This window comes from Haematobia irritans, chromosome 3 (assembly GCF_050003625.1).
Source record: "Haematobia irritans isolate KBUSLIRL chromosome 3, ASM5000362v1, whole genome shotgun sequence".
Taxonomy (NCBI): domain Eukaryota; kingdom Metazoa; phylum Arthropoda; class Insecta; order Diptera; family Muscidae; genus Haematobia; species Haematobia irritans.
Window position 1 is genome coordinate 218669531 of NC_134399.1, and position 19301 is coordinate 218688831.

The following is a 19301-nucleotide window of genomic DNA, read 5'->3' on the forward strand; positions in this document are numbered from 1 at the left end:
AAATAGGAAGCATACCCAATAAACACAGGATGAGCGTTTTTCAAATGCAACAACTTTTCAGTTTGAGGGTAAATATAATTTTCAACATAAATTCAACTTGACTTGAAATAGCTCATCTTCAATACATCTTCAAATTGTTTGCGAATTACTTCCAATTTGCCAAAATGTTGACGAAATCTTTGAAAAGTTGTTAAAGATAATATGAGAAAACTTTGACAAAACACTACCCTAAAATGCAACGAAAAAACCATGTGGTTTTCAATACTTATTTGTGCAACGAAGTTCGTGGTCAATTGCAAGAAATAAAAAAAATGGAAAATTTTAGACAAATAACCAAATAGTTTATAAAAATAGGTAAGTGAAAATAAAAAATGAAATAAAACTTTAAGGAAGTCACTAAATGTATATCTCTTTGCAGAAAACTAAAATTATGGATTCTACGTTCGTGAAAACATTAAAAAGCTGACCGATGAAAAAATGGTGGACAATTAACTGGAACTGCTTCAAATAGTTTATAATAATTGGTACGTCAATATGAAAAATTAAATCAACACTTTAGAAAAGTCACTAAATTTAAATCTCTTTGCAGAAAACCAAAATTTTTGGATGCTACATTCTTGCAAACATTAAGAAGCTGACCAATGAAAAATGAGTGGCTTATCGACAAGAAAATGTTTCCAGAAACATTACAAGTGCAACCAATTAAAATTGTTAAAAACAACAAATTGTTGAAATCAACAACTTCTGGATGAAAATGGGCATCACATCGTCAGTTTAATTCATATGCTATTATCAGTTTAAAATGGATATTTTGTGAATTCCTTCTGCTGGAAATCAATTCTAACACGCGGTCCAGTACGTTCCTAATTTCAAATTGCCCGCTTGTTAATAAATTTTAATGCTGTTTTATGACACCAAAAGGAAGGAAAACGAATTATCAATGCAAAAGTGTTTACTAATAATGTTTAAGATATTTAAAGTTTTGTTGTTTTTTTTTTTTTTTTTTTTTTGTTCTTATTTGTTGATATGTTTAATAAGATTATTATTTATCAATTGATATTGTAGTGTATTATGTAGTGTAGTGTATTATTATATATTTTATTTTGATGAAAATGAATAAATTATACAAAATTCATAGAATTTTGGCTTTGACTTTCAATTTGAAGTGGGGATATCATTCATACAAATTTAGGTTGAAAAGTATTTGCAACGATGTTAATTTTGAATTTGACTCGCATCGAAAATTGTTTGACAAATTATTGAGTAGCGATGCATTTCAATTTAAGGATAACACTTGAGATATTATTGCTAATGTGTTGAATTTCACTGTTGAGGGTAATGTCTGTTTTTTGTTGAGAACGCGATTTTCTCAACAATTTCTCAACTTGAATATTACTCTAATCCTTTGAAAAAATGTTTGAAAAATTGTTGAAATTTAGCATTTTTCAAACGTTTGTGTTTATTGGGTATAGACATCTTGTTATTTCAGATAATCTTTGGCCCTAATGTTCACACACCTAAACAAAAGAAACAACCGACAGCCGCTATAGTTGTGTTTGCATATAAACGGATAACATAAACTATGTATAATCGATTATCCAATATTCTCTGTTATCGCGGCCACAATGACGGCGCAGTTGATATAAGTTGTTGTAGCCGCAGATAATGTTTCCTAGGTATGTTCTTCGCGCTATATGGTTTTTAGTTGTTATTTGCCTTTTGGTGGCTGAAGTTTGATTTTTTGAAACGGAAATTTGAAAACGCGGTTAGCTTTTTCTTCTGCCGGTCTCTAGAAGAGAATACAAAAATATCTAATTTATTGTTAGTGTTGTTTTAATTTATATCAAATAAAACTTAAAGGTGAGTACCGCAAGATAAGTAAATATGTAATATTGTTTGGGAATCCCACATTGTCCAAAGGAGGGGAATCTATGAATAATGCGGAATCATGACTCAAAACCATTGGAATTGTTCAATAAATTGTGTTTTGCAAAAATATATTGTCAGATAGTAATGGCTAAGGGGCAAACAAAGAGAACTTTATAGAAAATTTTCGAATTTCATTTACAGTAACTACAAAAACAACAACTAAGTTTAGTCTGTACTGATAGATGTGCATCGTCATTGTTCTGTTTCGCAAACTAAAAAGAAGGGAAAGATGACGATTGTTGCGTCTCTCATACGTCTCCTCCATTTCACACTATTCGCCGCCATCCCTTGCATGCGTTTTGTTTTTGCAAAAAGCTCAAATGGCCCCACTTACACATTGACAAACAGCCGTTTTTTTTGCGACATGGTTTTTCGATTTCTCAAACTATTGTGTTGGTCCCTCATTTTATTTGCAAATATTTGTTCCATCTCATAGCCATTGTTTGCTGCTTTATGATGGAAAGAAATTTGGGAAGTTTTAGTTTTGAAAGAAAACTTTCGACTACCTAAAAACCGGTTTGATAAAAATCTTCAAAAGTTTGATTTGTGAAGGGAAGTGACCTTTGCTAACCGGCAAGTATTTGTTGCGTAATTATTTGGGGAAGATTGACGACCATTATAGGCATACGAAAACAGTTCGAACTTTGTACTACATATAGAGTATTATGTGAACTAACAATTTCCCGAAAGGGTCATATCTTCAACACTCGTCCGTGAAACCATCAAAATTAAAAATTTGAGATGAGCACGTTTGTGAAATGTCACTCACGAAATTTTATTGAATCACGCATGACATATTGGGATCCCCCGTCGACAATGTTTTGCCAGTCAGGGACCAGAAATGAAGCCGCCGACTATTTTTTGCCGCTCGGCGCCTCGCCGAATATGTCAACTAATCTCGACTCAAATTTAGCCGCCAATTAAACTAAAATATAATTTATATCAGATAAAGTTATTAATAATTGTATTTTTGCCAAAATTTTGAACCTTTCATCCATAATTAGTATGAATGAAGTTGTTATAAGTTTGCTAAAATTCAGCTCAGAAAATTTGAATGATTTTATTGATTTTAATATTGGCTGTACAACTAGCCTCATTGCCATTCGGATAACTTCAAATTGATTTTATAATGGATAATTGTCCGCACCCGAATAGACAAATTTATATCGGCTTAGCCATTAAGCCGCCTCGCTGAAGGCAAAAATTTTGTGTCAACGGCCGCCGACAGAAACGGATCAGATTCATTTTCTGAGTGAGACATACATACATGGGTCGTGTAAATTGGAAGAAGTCACATGTACGAATGAGTTTTCGTGACTCACGATACCTCCAGTGCGACTTGCTCCATGCGACTTCTCTTTGTTTCAATTTCAAAAAAAGCCACTCGTCATACGTGTCTCGAAAAAAGACGACTTTTTGAGTTTTTCAACTTTCTCGACTTTTTTTATTTTAATTTTTATAAAGTCGAGTTTTTGCATTTTTGACTTTTTACAAACTTTTCTGGTATTGCAAACAGCGACTTTTTTTTAGAAAAAGTAAACTTTTTGCAAAATTTCGGGTTTTATTTTTTATAACTCTATGGAAATAAAATGACTCACGATACCTCCAGTAAGTCCCAACTAAATTTCCGATTAACCTGAATCACGGAAATAATTAATTCTGTAGTTCCATTTGAAATTCACATCATATTTAAACATTTGTAGATGCAAATAAATGTTGACAATTCTGTTCGTCACTGTGGTTAATAGATGGGGAATCACAGCATCATTGAACATCTATATGATGTATACTTATTGCGAGATTTATAGATATTTCAATGATTAATTCAGGCCCGTTATTATAAATAATATGGCTTTGGTTTTTCGAATTTATGGAATAAAAAAATAATGGCGTAGGTGTTACTAAATTCGTTTGTATGGGTTAAACTGTCAGCATAGTTAACATCGTGAGCATTATGAAAGCAGTAGATATTTCCCTGCAAAAAAATTGCAAACATTTCTACACACACCAGCAGATTTTTTTTTGTTGAATAACGCACAACGATTGTCTGATCTCGCAAACGACAACTAGTATCACGTGCACATCTCTAATTGAAATACGCATAATAAAAATCACAACACCCTATTGCATATTTGATTTATTTTGGAGGAGATAACATAAGTGGGTTGAATTGAAATATGAGATTGAATATAGATTATAGTCTTGTTAGTTGACACAAACAAAAAGTTCGATAACCCGCAAACATAGTTTTTGGAAGATTTTATGATTCTGGATTGTTCCATTTAGAGAAATGGTCATGATTTTATGGAGCCAAATGAAACAGTAGAAACTACAAATTTTTACTGGTTAAAGGCTCATCCGATAATCGGGTGAGGACTGAATAGTCTAAGTGAGCTTGATACATCGGGCTGCACCTAACCTAACGCCATCATTCGTCATTTTGAATACGGTTTATTTCAAGACGCTATAATTTACATTGTCAGCAAAAATGAAAACAAAAATTGAGTATTTTCTTATTCAATTTATTTTTAATTAGTATAAAACAAAAATTCATAAATTGCTTGAAAAAATATAACTGAAATTTATCATTTCATTTATTTAACAATACAGTAAGCCTTCGTGGCCAATAAATTGTATTGTTCTTAAAAATAGTAATACATTAATACTAATTGTAAAGTTATCAATACTAATCATTAATACTTAAATTACCCTACAATGCCTACCACTCCACCTTCCTCACTTTGGCCAAAGTCACATAGAAAACTAATATTAATAAAAATAAACTAACACCTACCATTGGTAAATAACAGCCACCATTAAATATATTCATTCAAACTAGTCAGTAGCAAGTTCCTAAATTGATTCTCAGGAAGCCCAAAATCCCTTAGTAGCAATAAACCCCCTCTCAAAAAGGGAACAATTTATTCGGGGTATAATTACCTGGGGATTTCTCACCCATCTGGAAAGAACAAATCCCTGAAGAAGTTCATGTAACAACCCATTTCTTTTCATCCTATGGAAAAACATTAATCTCCGTGACAAAACGTAAGGTTCAAATGAAGAACCAAGAAAATCAATTACCTTATCTGTCACATGTTCAAAAATACGCAACCCAAAAACATAACGCACTACCCTGTTCAGAATCAGAGCAATCTTTGACCTATTATATTGAAACGTACAATATACCACCTCGGTACAATAGTTAATCTGAGACATCAGCAAAGCATGGGCCAATATACGCTTGACACGCTCAGTGAAGTATATACCACAATTGTATAATTTCCTTAGTCCCAAAGTCACTCTCGCTGAGAGGGAAGATATATGTTGTCCAAAATCCAAATTCGCATCACTTGTAATACCGAAGCATTTTACCGTCTGAACAAACTGAATAACCTCACCACACATTCTGATTTGCGGATAGGTCACATTGCGATACCCCGCCTGAAACATAATCGCCGTCGTCTTACGTGCATTAATAACCAAACTATTATCAACCATCCAGGAATAAACAATATCAAGAGCAGAATTCATGCGCCCCTCCAAACTATCCGGACCTTCCATCCCACCTGTAAATACAATTTGAATGACATCCGCATACATATATACTCTAACAAAATTAGGTTCAAAGCATCCAACAAAATCATTCAGGAACATGATAAACAGGAGCGGTCCAAGTACAGAACCTTGGGGTACTCCTCAACTCAAGAATGCAGTACCCGAACTCCGCCCATTCAATTCCACGAACTGCGATCTTCCATGCAAGTATGACAGAATCAGTCTACACGCAACTCCTGAAAATCCATAGTTCGCCCTAAGCTTGTTAATTAATAATGCATGATTTAGACGATCAAAAGTCTTAGACAGGTCAAGCGACACCATAGCACAGTTCTCCCCTCGATTAAGACTACATCTCACATGTTCAGTCAAACAAAAAAGCAAAGCCGTCGTACTATAACCCCTCCTATATGCATACTGATTACTATTCAATAAATTCCTAGATGTGATATACCCCACTATCTGATACTTAAGTATATGCTCCATAACTTTAGAAAGAGCAGGAAGTATACTTATAGGACGAAGGTTTTCACATTCATAAGAGTTACCCTTTCCCAATCCCAATTTCCCAATCGACTAAAATGCAGTTTGGATCGAAAATGAAATTACTCGTTGTCATTTTGATGAACGATGACTGTCTAGGGTTAAGGATTATCTCATCAGCTTCTTCAAACATATAATTTCGACAATTCGGCTAGATTGGAAGAATATTATTTTTACTTGGGGAAGCACAGAAATATTGCATATACTACACGCTGAGTTGAGAATGTTCTTTCACAGTCTCACAACTCCCCACGTCAAATTGGGTTGCTAAGAATTGCCCCCCTCATCCAAATTTTCATGGTTTGGCTTGCTCCATGCGACTTCTCTTTGTTTCAATTTCAAAAAAGCCACTCGTCATCCGTGCCTCGAAAAAAGACGACATTTTGAGTTTTTCAACTTTCTCGACTTTTTTTATTTTAATTTTTATAAAGTCTAGTTTTTCATTTTTGACTTTTTACAAACTTTTCTGGTATTGCAAAAAGCGACTTTTTTTAGAAAAAGTAAACTTTTTGCAAAATTTCGGGAAGTCGATGGTTTATTTTTTATAACTTTATGGAAATAAAATATTCATAACAAACTACTTAAAACTAAGAATATATTAAATGTAGAATATTTACAAATTTACCAATATCCTCATTGTATTATTAAAATTTTGACTTATAACGTAAATGAATTTTCTACTATTATGAAAAGTTGATGTTGGTCAAAATTAAAGATCGATTAGTCGAATTTGAAGATTACGAAAAGTTCACTCCGATTTTTGACATATTCTTAATATTTCACCATTACAACCAGAAAAGGATCATTTTCCAGATTAAACCATAAATGAAACTATTTGCTTTCCATTTTTTAGTCTATTTGGATGTAGATAATATGAGGTTCTAAAATTTTAGAAATTTCCTGCAGAAATTAAATAATTTTTTAACAGCAAATATATTTTTAACCTTGTATATTTACGACGAAAGCTTAGTATTGCTTAATGAAAATCAATAATAATTAATAATTCAAACAATAAAAGAAATATATTTAAATTTGTTTAAAATAAATTCAATAAAATTTGCATTAGGTTGCAACGATTAAAATAAAAAAAAAACAGTTTGCAATACATTCCAATTGAACATGTTATTATGAAATGTACAAATAAAATATTGAAGGGTTTAATATCCAAAAAAGAACATATCGTGTGAGGATCCTCCCAACTTGTAAATAAAAGTGTTGTTAAAAAACATCCATTTGTTTTTAAGAAACTTTTTTTATATGATTTTTAATTCAGTTTTGGAAGAAAACAAATGAAGGAAAGTAGAGAGAGTGAAATTTAACATAATCGAAAAGTCATACATGACCTTAATATGTTTCCTTTTTCAAAATCCTAAGGATCCCTTGGGTGTTATTCCATACATTTGGAAAATATTTACTACTTGATTATTAATGTCCGTGCAATTCTTTTTTCCTCCCATTTCAGATGCCTAAATTGACAAAACCAGCTCCCCAATTCAAGGGTACCGCCGTCGTCAAGGGTGTATTTAAGGATATCTCTTTGGCCGACTATAAAGGCAAATATGTAGTGTTATTCTTCTATCCATTGGATTTCACTTTTGTTTGCCCTACTGAAATCATTGCATTCTCTGATCGTGCCGCTGAATTCCGCAACATTGGCTGTGAAGTCATTGCCTGCTCTACTGACAGCCAATATACCCATTTGGCCTGGATCAATACACCACGCAAACAAGGTGGTTTGGGTGAAATGGATATTCCTTTGTTGGCCGATAAGTCAATGAAAATTGCCCGTGACTATGGCGTATTGGATGAAGAGACTGGCATTCCATTCCGTGGTCTTTTCATCATCGACAAGAATCAAGTTTTGCGTCAAAAAACCATCAATGATTTGCCCGTAGGCCGTAATGTTGATGAAACATTGCGTTTAGTGCAGGCATTTCAATTCACCGATGAACATGGTGAAGTCTGTCCAGCTAACTGGAAGCCCGGACAAAAAACAATGGTCGCCGATCCCAAGAAGTCTCAAGAATATTTTGCTGCCGCTTCATAAATGTTGTTGTAATAATCGAATTTACGATGAACAGCAGATCCTATCACAACAACAACAACCTATACAATAATAAGATGTGATGGAAACGATTGATATGACTCACTCATCCATCATTAAACAACCTATACCAGTTTAGTTTGTTAAAAGATAACTACGTATATACATATTTAGATTTTAACTCTGGCAGTTAAACACTTTTTAAAATAGATTTTCTTTTTCTATTTGAAATTTCGAATCACACACGTATGCCCCAAAAAAACAAATAATCCTCATGTCACTACATTTTTTTCCATGTATGATGATCTTAATTTCCATTGAACACATGCAAAAAGAGGCCCTAGATAAAAGTTTCACAACTTTGTTTAGGTTTTTATCATTTTATATATATTGCAATCCATATGATTATATGTAGCGCTGTTAATCCCTATGTAATAGAATACACCTATAATAATCACCTGTATTCACCAAATCGGTGATTACATGGGTATTTGCAAAGTATATCAATAAATGCACTTATCTGTGCTTACAAAAAAAACTGGAAATATTATATCAGTGGCTCTCACATATACTACATACAATAATAAATTAAAAAATAACTACATATATTAAAACAAACAACTGGTAGTGGTTTCATTTATTCCAAGTGGACAATAGTTACTAACCAAAGGTATGCCATAAAGCCACGAGTATTGTACCTACCTAGATTGATTTTTCTCGTAGTCACTATTTCATATGTCTTGGTGTTGTTCCATTGCTTTATTACTATTGCTGAATTTATATATATTTTAAAATCGATTTGTTTTTATCGGTGAATGTGTCATTTTACTACACCCCCTTTCTAATTGATAAAAACACATTGGGAATTCTCACTTCCTTAAAGCCCATAATTTTACTATGTTTTTGATAACTCCGGGTGCCGGTTGAAGTGCACACGGTTCTGATTCTTTTGATAGGCGGAGGGCAAACGTCATGTCTCGGCATTATTAATCTTTATAATGGTTTTTATGAATGTATCGCCATCACATAGCGTGGAGTATTTAAACTTTCTAGATTTGTCATTAAACAAATGGTAATGTATTCCATTCAGTTGTTGAATACACTATGGGTATTCGCTAATATTATGCTGTTGTTGTATTACTCAATAGCGTCATATAATTGCGAAATAAATTGCTCAGTACACAGTTTCCTAGTAAATAGTTAGGAAATTCTAGTTATAAACAAGTAATACCTGAACAAAATGTTCAAAATGTCAATGATTTTTATACCCTCTACCATAGGATGGGGGTATATTAACTTTGTCATTCCGTTTGTAACACATCGAAATATTGCTCTAAGACCCCATAAAGTACATATATTCTGGGTCGTGGTGAAATTCTGAGTCGATCTGAGCATGTCCGTCCGTCTGTTGAAATCACGCTAACTTCCGAACGAAACAAGCTATCGACTTGAAACTTGGCACAAGTAGTTGTTATTGATGTAGGTCGGATGATATTCCAAATGGGCCATATCGGTCCACTTTTAAGTATAGCCCCCATATAAACGGACTCCCAAATTTGGTTTGCGATTGCTCTAAGAGAAGCAAATTTCATCCGATCCGGCTGAAATTTGGTACATGGTGTTAGTATATGGTCTCTAACAACCATGCAAAAATTGGTCCACATCGGTCCATAATTATATATAGCCCCCATATATACCGATCCCCCGATTTGGCTTGCAGAGCCTCTAAGAGAAGCAAATTTCATCCGATCCGGCTGAAATTTGGTTCGTGGTGTTGGTATATGTTCTCTAATGACCTTGCAAAAATTGGTCCATATCGGCCCATAATTATATGTAGCCCCCATATAAACCGATCCCCCGATTTGGCTTGCGGAGCTTCTAAGAGAAGCAAATTTCATCCGATCCGGCTGAAATTTGGTTCGTGGTGTTGGTATATGTTCTCTAATGACCATGCAAAAATTGGTCCACATCGGCCCATGATTATATATAGCCCCCATATAAACCGATCCCCAGATTTGACCTCCGGAGCCTCTTGGACGAGCAAAAGTCATCCGGTCCGATTGAAATTTGGTACGTGGTGTTAGTATATTGTCTCTGACAACCATGCCAAAATTGGTCCACATCGGTCCATAATTATATATAGTCCCCATATAAGCCGATCCCCAGATTTGACCTCCAGAGCCTCTTAGAGGAGCAAAATTCATCCGATCCGGTTGAAATTTGGAACATGGTGTTAGAATCTGGTCTCTAACAAACACGCAAGAATTGTTCCATATCGGTCCATAATTATATATAGCCCCCATATAAACCGTTCCCCAGGTTTGATCTCCGGAGCCTCTTGGAGGAGCAAAATTCATCCGATCCGGTTGACAATTGCAACGTGGTGTTAGTATAAGGCCGCTAATAACCATGCCAAAATTGGTCCATATCGGTCTATAGTTATATATAGCCGATCCCCAATCACACAAAAATTTGTCCATATCGGTTCATAATCATGGTTGCCACTCGAGCCAAAAATAATCTACCAAAATTTTATTTTATAGAAAACATTGTCAAAATGTTATTTCTATAGAAAATTTTGTCAAAATTTTATTTCTATAGAAAATTTTGTCAAAATTTTATTTCTATAGAAATTTTTGTCAAAATTTTATTTCTATAGAAAGTTTTGTCAAAATTTAATTTCTATAGAAAATTTTGTCAAAATTTTATTTCTATAGAAAATTTTGTCAAAATTTTATTTCAATAGAAAATTTTGTCAAAATTTTATTTCAATAGAAAATTTTGTCAAAATTTTATTTCTATAGAATTTTTTTCAAAATTTCATTTCTATAGAAAATTTTTTCCAAATTTTATTTCTATAGAAATTTTTTTCCAAATTTTACTTCTATAGAAAATGTTGTCAAAATTTTATTTTGTCAAAATTTTATTTCTATAGAAACTTTAAACTTAATTATATACGTATTTAATCGGCCTTTTTTAGTTTAATATATACGACGTATGGACTATGTGGTATATATTACGGTGTTAGGAAATTTTAAGATACCTTGCCATCGGCAAGTGTTACCGCAACCCAAGTAATTCGATTGTGGATGACAGTCTTCAGTAGAAGTGTCTACGCAATCCATGGTGGAGGGTACGTAAGCTTCGGCCTGACCGAACTTACGGCCGTATATACTTGTTTCGTTTTAAGTTCTTCCTAAGTCATTACTTTTAAAGTGCATACAAAAATACTCTTCTTGAGATGAATTTCACTGCACAAAAAGTTCTTTTGAGGTGATGTATAAAAATTCTTTTTTTTACACAATGTCCACAATAAATTTAAAATTTCTGAATTTTACTGTGTTCCATACACAGTAAGGATAAATAAAATAATGGGAATTTTTTACAAAATATTTGAAAAGAGACATGAAATTTACAATAAAATATGTACTAGTATTATTCGAAAAGTCTTTAAATATAATTAAAAATCGAAAATTTAATGTTTTTTAATTTTTGGTTTTTTAGATTAATACTAAATCTAAGGTCTCTAAATATGCAAATAAAATGATATTTTATTTCATATTTTTATCCCTTTTTTATTTTTGTTTAAGTGTATCCAATTTTTTATACCCTTCACCACTACTGTGGTACAGGGTATAATAAGTTTGTGCATTTGTATGTAACGCCAAGAAGGAGTAATCATAGACCAACCTTTTAGTATACGGATCGGCTTAGAAATTCTGAGTCGATTTAGCGATGTCCGTCTGTCTGTCCGTCTGTCTGTCTGTTGATGTATTTTTGTGTGCAAAGTACAGCAATTTTAGTCCGATTGTCCTAAAATTTGGTATAGGGTCCTGTTTTGGCTCAAAGACGATCCCTATTGATTTTGGAAAAAATCGGTTCAGATTTAGATATAGCTGCCATATATATTTTTCACCGATCTGGTCATAATTGGCGTGTATATCAACCGATCTTCCTCAAATTCCGTAAATCCGAACATTTTATGGGTCTCGAAAAACTTGCAAAATATCAGCCAAATCGGTTCAGATTTGGATATATCTCCCATATATAGCTTTCGCCCGATTTACACTCATATGACCACAGAGGCCAATTGTTTGCTCCGATTTATTTGAAATTTTGCACAGGGAGTAGAATTAGCATTGTAACTATGCGTGCCAAATTTGGTTGAAATCGGTTCAGATTTGGATATATCTCCCATATATAGCTTCCGCCCGATTTACACTCATATGGTCACAGAGGCCAATTTTTAACTCCGATTTAGTTGAAATTTTGCACAGGGAGTAGAATAAGCATTGCTATGCGTGCCAAATTTGGTTGAAATCGGTTCAGATTTAGATATAGCTCCCATATATATCGTTCGCCCGATTTACACTCATATGACCACAGTGACCAATCTTTTACCCCGATTTAATTGAAATTTTGCACAGGGAGTAGAATTAGCATTGTTGCTATGCGTGCCAAATTTGGTTGAAATCGGTTCAGATTTAGATATAGCTCCCATATATATGTTTTTCTTACTTCGACAAAAATGGTCAAAATACCAACATTTTCCTTGTAAAATCGCCACTGCTTAGTCCAAAAGTTGTAAAAATGACTCTAATTTTCCTAAACTTCTAATACATATATATCGAGCGATAAATCATAAATAAACTTTTGCGAAGTTTCCTTAAAATTGCTTTAGATTTAAATGTTTCCCATATTTTTTTTTACTAACATTGTGTTCCACCCTAGTGCATTAGCCAACTTAAATTTTGAGTCTATAGATTTTGTAAAAGTCTATCAAATTCTGTCCAAATCGAGTGATATTTAAATGTATGTATTTGGGACAAACCTTTATATATAGCACCCAACACATTTGACGGATGTGATATGGTATCGAAATTTAGATCTACAAAGTGGTGCAGGGTACAATATAGTCGGCCCCGCCCGACTTTAGGCATAACTTACTTGTTTGTTTTTTTTTTTTTTAATTTCCGTTAAAAGTCGATTTTGGTCACTATCAAGAGTCGATTATAGCATAATAAATGTATTCTCTGTGGAAACTATCGAGTCAATTGGAGGAAACTCCCATTGAAAATGGGTCTAAAATATGAAACATTCTACCCTATTTCCCCTACTCTGGCGTACATATATATGGGAGCTATATCTAAATATGAACCGATTTTAACCAAATTTGGCACACTGAACGATACTCTTAAACGTACTCCTTGTGCAAAATTTCAAGCAAATTAGGGCAAAACTCTGGCTTTTGAGGTCATATTAGTCCAAATCTGACGAAAGATATATATGGGATTTCAACCAAATTAAGCACAATTAACAATACTATTCAACGTACTCGTTGTGCAAAAAGCAAATCAGGACAAAACTCTGGCTTTTTTGGTCATATAAAGGGTGATACGGTCAAAATTTGGTCAAGGGAAAACGCGTGTAAATCGGTGAAATCGTTTATTTAAAAAATCAAATTAAATTTCTTTTTCAAGTTCAATTAGTATAAAATTCAGGAAAAATATTCAGTTAGGCTTTCGCTTTTCCAAATCCGAATTGCCGGGCCTCACGCTTGACACCTGCCATCAGATTTTGTACAGCCACCTTGTCCACCTTCTTCGCCGCAGAAAGCCAGTTTGCCTTGAACTGCTGCTCGACCTTAGCAGTTTTTTGGTCTTCTTTAGGTTCCGCTTGACAATAGCCCAGTATTTCTCAATTGGGCGGAGCTCTGGCGTGTTGGGAGGGTTCTTGTCCTTGGGAACCACCGACACGTTATTGGTGGCGTACCACTCCATGGCCTTTTTACCGGCCAAAACAGTACGGAACAACCGTGTTTCTTCAGGAAAGGCAGCAGACGTTTATTCAAACATTCTTTCACGTAAATTTCTTGGTTGACAGTCCCGGAAGCTATGAAAATGCTGCTTTTCAAGCCACAGGTACAGATGGCTTGCCAAACCAGATATTTCTTTGACAGTTTTATGTGCTTGAAAATATCTGCTACCTTTCCCCTTTCTTTTGCCGTATAAAACTCCTGTCCCGGAAGCTTCTTGTAGTCGGCTATGACGTAGGTTTCGTCGTCCATTACCACGCAGTCAAACTTCGTCAGCATCGTCGTGTACAGCCTCCGGGATCGCGCTTTGGCCGTCGTATTTTGTTTATCATCGCGATTTGGAGTCACTACCTTCTTGTAAGTCGATAGTCCGGCTCGTTTTTTGGCTCGATGCACGGTTGTAGACGATACACCCAGCTTATTTGCGGCATCTCGGAGAGAGAGGTTAGGGTTTCGCTTGAAACTACCGGCAACTCTCTTTGTCGTCTCAGCGGCTTCCGGTTTTCGATTTCCCCCCGATCCAGACTTCCTGGCTGTCGACAAACGTTCCCCAAACACTTTAATTACATTTGTAACGGTTGATTTGGCAACTTTAAGCGATTTTGCCAGCTTTGCGTGCGAGTAGCTCGGATTTTCGCGATGCGCAAGCAAAATTTTGATACGCTGCTCTTCTTGCTTGGACGGCATTTTGACAACTGAAGAGTGAATTCCAAAATCAAAATAGGAGCAACATTCTACACACACACACACCTTCAAAATGAGGGGTGTTCAGGTTTTTTAAATGCAAAATTAAAAGAAAAGTTTATATTGACCAAATTTTGACCGTATCACCCTTTAACCGATTTGGCTGATATTTTGCATATCTTACGAAAGCCCCAAAATATTTGGCTTCCGGAAATTTTGAGAAAATACTTTGATAAATACGTGAATTATGATCAGATAGGTGATAAATATATATGGCAGCTAAATCTAAATCTGAACCGATTTTTTCAAATTCAATAGCGATTGTCTTTGAGCCAATGTAAAACTCTGTGTCAAATTTGAGGACGATCGGACTTAAACTGCGAGCTGTACTTTGCACACAAAATTACATATACAGACAGACGGACGGATAGACAGACAGACGGACATCGCTAAATCGACTCAGAATTTAATTCTAAGACGATCGGTATACTAAACGATGGGTCTCAGACTTTTCCTTCTTGGCATTACATACAAATGCACAAACTTATTATACCCTGTACCACAATAGTGGTGAAGGGTATACAAATTGATTAAAAAGTCGAAAATGTGGAAAAAGTCGGAAATAAGTACAAATCTTAAAGAAACTCAAAAACCTTCATAAACTATAGAAAATATCATTATTGTCTTCATTTTAAATATGCCGGGAGAATATTTGCTGGTTGAATTCGAAGAAATGTAAATTTTTTCAATAGTAGACCTATTTCTACACACATAGAAAAAAGTTTGCTAAAAACTGCGGTATTACTATTATATTTTTGTACATTGTTATCTAGCGGATTATTCGTCAATCTTTTAGGTTCTAAAATATTAAGCAAAGAAAGAACCAAAAAAAGTTTTTTTGTATGTTCCTGCGCTTTTGTACTTTTAACCCTCTAATGCCCCAATATTTTTGTCAGCTGATTAAATATTCAATGTTAACGACACAAAAGCAAGAAAGCTAATCAAGAAAAAATTATACGGTTAAATTCAGTATATGCTACAAAGGCTCTTGAGCAGGTTCAACTAAGTTTTCTTATTATTTTATTCATTTTTGTTGTCTTAAGGTGTGTTTTACTAAAAGCTTCCTTATTTAATGAAGCCCGCCTAAAGGCGGGATTTGTCATTAGAGGGTTATAAGCTGCTAAATGCGATCAGCAAACATTTTGCTTATTGTTATTTAGGGCCGATTTCTCAATGTCTTGTTGCTATTTATGGTGTCGATAAAACAGCTGATCAATCCCAATGTTTAATAATCGGTAGCGTATCCTCCGGGTAAGCATTATTTAGAAGATGAGAAACTGGCCATTATTTTGTTACGATAGCCCCAAGTTTAGTTTTTTTCTTCGTTCCCAACTAAGAAATATTTAAAGGTAATGTTCGTTAAAAAATAGCAAGTATTTGTTGCTATTTCAGCAAACAGTGACTGCTAGCTCTTTTTCAGCAGTTTTTTTTAGCAGATTTTTCTACTAAGAAATTTCTTTGTGTTTATGAATTGTGTTTGACTTGGTGTAATTCTCTCTGGAAAAAATGCAGTAGAAATTCTAATTTTTTCTGAATATTCAATCTTCTTAACATTAGGTTTTCGCACAAGCTTAACTAAAACTAGCCACTATAGCCATATAATATCCGCGATCATTGTACTCAACTCATTCATTTGCTCTCTGACGTCGAAAGACAACGATACGACCACAACCATGTGCCGCCTGACACACAAACCCACTAAGAAGCGCACACATTTATCAGGTGCCGGTTTTCTTGGCAGTCAATGTTAAGTGCAATGTGAATGTTTCCTTGGCGGCAGCGTGCATAATTTAACAAGAGGCGAGAAGACGTAAAGCTTTCGGTATGGCATGTTATCCTCTCTTGTTTTGTGATGGGGTCTAGTCTATATTGCGTGACTAGATATTAAATTCACTTTTTATTGTGGTCTCTCTCAGAAGGTATTTCATAATCTTGCACTTTCATTTGTTATAAATCGCTGCGGAGAATTGGTTGTAATGTCACCCACCAATTATTTGAAACCGGTTTCAAAATGCGCACCTAATAGATTTTAATCTACTATGGAAGATATATTCACTGAAAAATATATTTACGTTGTAACAAAGAAAGTTTCTTTGCTTCACTGCAAAATACACCCGAAAAAAAAACAAATTCCAAAAAGATGTTCTTTCAAATGAATGGCAAACACGGTTGCCACAGTTGGTAGAATTCTACCAAAAATTGTAGATATTTTACTGTTGGTAGATTGATAGCTTTTGCAAAATATTCCTCTCCAACTAAGATATACTTAAATTTTTTAGAAATACAATTTTGACAAAATTTTGTATAGAAAAAATTTTTGACAAAACTTTTTATTGAAAAAAAAATTGATAAAATTTTCTATAGAAATAAAATTTTGGCAAAATTCTTTTATAGACAAAATTTTGACAAAATTTTGTCAAAAACAAATTGAGAAAATTTTCTATAGAAATAAAATATTGGCAAAACTTTTTAATTGAAAAATGTTTGAAAAAGTTTTCTATATGAAAAAATTTTATCTAGAAAAGAAATTAACACAATTTTATCAAAAAAAAAATTGAGAACATTTTCTAGAGATATAAAAATTATGCCAACAATTTTTATAGAAATAAAATTTTGACAAAAGTTTCTAGAGAAATAAAATTTTGACAAAGTTTTCTGTTGAAGTAAATTTTGACAAAATTTTCTATAAAAAAAATGACAAAACTTTCTATTGAAAAAAAGAAATGATAAAAATTTTATATAGAAATAAAATTTTGATAAAATTTTTATAGAAAAAATTTTGACAAAATTTTCTATAGAAAAAATTTTGACAAAATTTTATCAAAAAAATTGAGAACATTTTCTGTAGTATTAAAACTTTGGCAAACATTTTTATAGAAATAAAATTTTGACTGAATTTTCTAGAGAAATAAAATTTTTACAAAATTTTCTATAGAACCAAATTTTGACAAAATTTTCTATAGAAGTAAATTTTGACAAAATTTTCTATAGAAGTAAATTTTGACAAAATGTTCTATAGAAATAAAATGTTGATAAAATTTTCTAGAGAAAAAAGAATTTGCTGTAAAATTTTGATCAAATAAACTTCGAAATAAAAGTATTTCAAATTTGGTAGGTTTTTGTAAAATTTTCTTAAAATTTTGGTAATTTATTTTTGGCACGAGTGGCAACCGTGCTGGCAAAGCAAAAATGCAATTTTTTCACATAAATTATCAGCTGTTGATTTTATAAAAATGATATGTTATTAATTATAAAACACAATGTCAGCCAAATGACCACCATGACCACGCTTACAGGACCACATACAATTTACATAACAAATTAGCTACTCTACATAGAAAAAAAATCACGAAAAATTTTCCAAGTAAAATTTTAATTGAGTTTTAAAAAATATCAATTAAAAATTTAATTTACGGCAATTTTCATGTAGCTCCGTTATGCTTTAACTGCCAGTTAACAGAAAGAAAACTGAAAATATATTTTCTCTGGTTAACTTTAACTGAAAAAATTTGTGCAGTTAAGTTTCTAACTGGTATATGGAATATATATGCAAGATGACAGATATGTACATAGCACGGTTTAGAAGTTCGTTAGCTAACGTAGCACTAACGGAGCTTCATGAAAATGGGGGTTAATCAACAAATTTTTTAATTGAAATAAAAATCAATCAAATTAATTTTTTAATTGATCTTCAATTAAATTTTTAATTGATCTTCAATTAATTTTTTAATTGATACTATAATTTCTGTGATTAAAGACATTTCAATTAAAAAAATAATTGGATCAATTAATTTCGTGATTGAATCAGAAAACATTTTTTTTGTCTGGCTGTTGGCATAGTCTTTATGTCGCGAAGTGTCACATAAGTAACAAATTGAAGAAATAACTCATATTTGAAGAAATAAGATACAATGACTGCGCCAGACACCGCACCAAACAGTCGAACGTTGAGGCTCCATGAACGATAACTCTTGGATTTTCCTCCTTGGTAGAAATGGGCCTCATCAGCCAAGATGTCACATCGAAATATCGATTGCCGAAGACAATTTGCTGTGCTTACTAAGAAATTTCTTTGAGTGTATAGTTATTTCGAGAAACTTAAAATTTTCTTCACGTATTAAAATGTTTCACTACTTAAACCTTAATTCGAAAACTTGATGATTTTCTTTATATGACAAGTACACGATTTTAACGACTTTTTGATTAAGGTATTTAAACATTATTAATATCTTGAGGTGTTGAAAAGCAGGTTATTCATATGTATGATAGTGCAAAGAAAAACCCATTTTATTGTCATTACATTCATTAGATGAATTGATATGATTTTCAACCAACACCAAAAAGGTCCACATTTATTTCAAAGTGAATCCTCTTAATTGATTTATTAAAACAGCTTGTTAACCAAAGTATTAAATTATCCATTTAGGACACTCACATATGGCTTTAGACATTAAATAGGGGTCGTGTTCTCTGCACCACCACCCATCTTAATAAGTCAACACCTTTCCTATGTTAAATGCCATATGCCAATATTTTCCCTTAATATTGAATTGGTATTTAATTATAAATGTGCATTTTGTTTCCTATATATACCAGTATTATTCGATGATGGTTAATGGAAAACATGTTATGTTTAGCGATAAGAATGGCGGGAAATACCTATTTCGAGTA

General features: G+C 33.2%; 1 protein-coding gene and 1 long non-coding RNA gene across 2 annotated transcripts; both read left to right on the forward strand.

Moving 5' to 3' along the window:
- Positions 1–422: 422 nt before the first annotated feature.
- Positions 423–899, forward strand: LOC142231981 (uncharacterized). Its single transcript, XR_012720982.1, has 2 exons — positions 423–524; positions 590–899. It is a non-coding gene; the product is annotated as an uncharacterized LOC142231981 (long non-coding RNA).
- Positions 900–1718: 819 nt separating this feature from the next.
- Positions 1719–8692, forward strand: LOC142232183 (peroxiredoxin 2). Its single transcript, XM_075302900.1, has 2 exons — positions 1719–1860; positions 7490–8692. The coding sequence occupies exon 2, from the start codon at positions 7490–7492 to the stop codon at positions 8072–8074; it is 585 nt and encodes a 194-aa protein (XP_075159015.1). The 5' UTR covers positions 1719–1860; the 3' UTR covers positions 8075–8692.
- The last annotated feature ends 10609 nt before the right edge of the window (positions 8693–19301 follow it).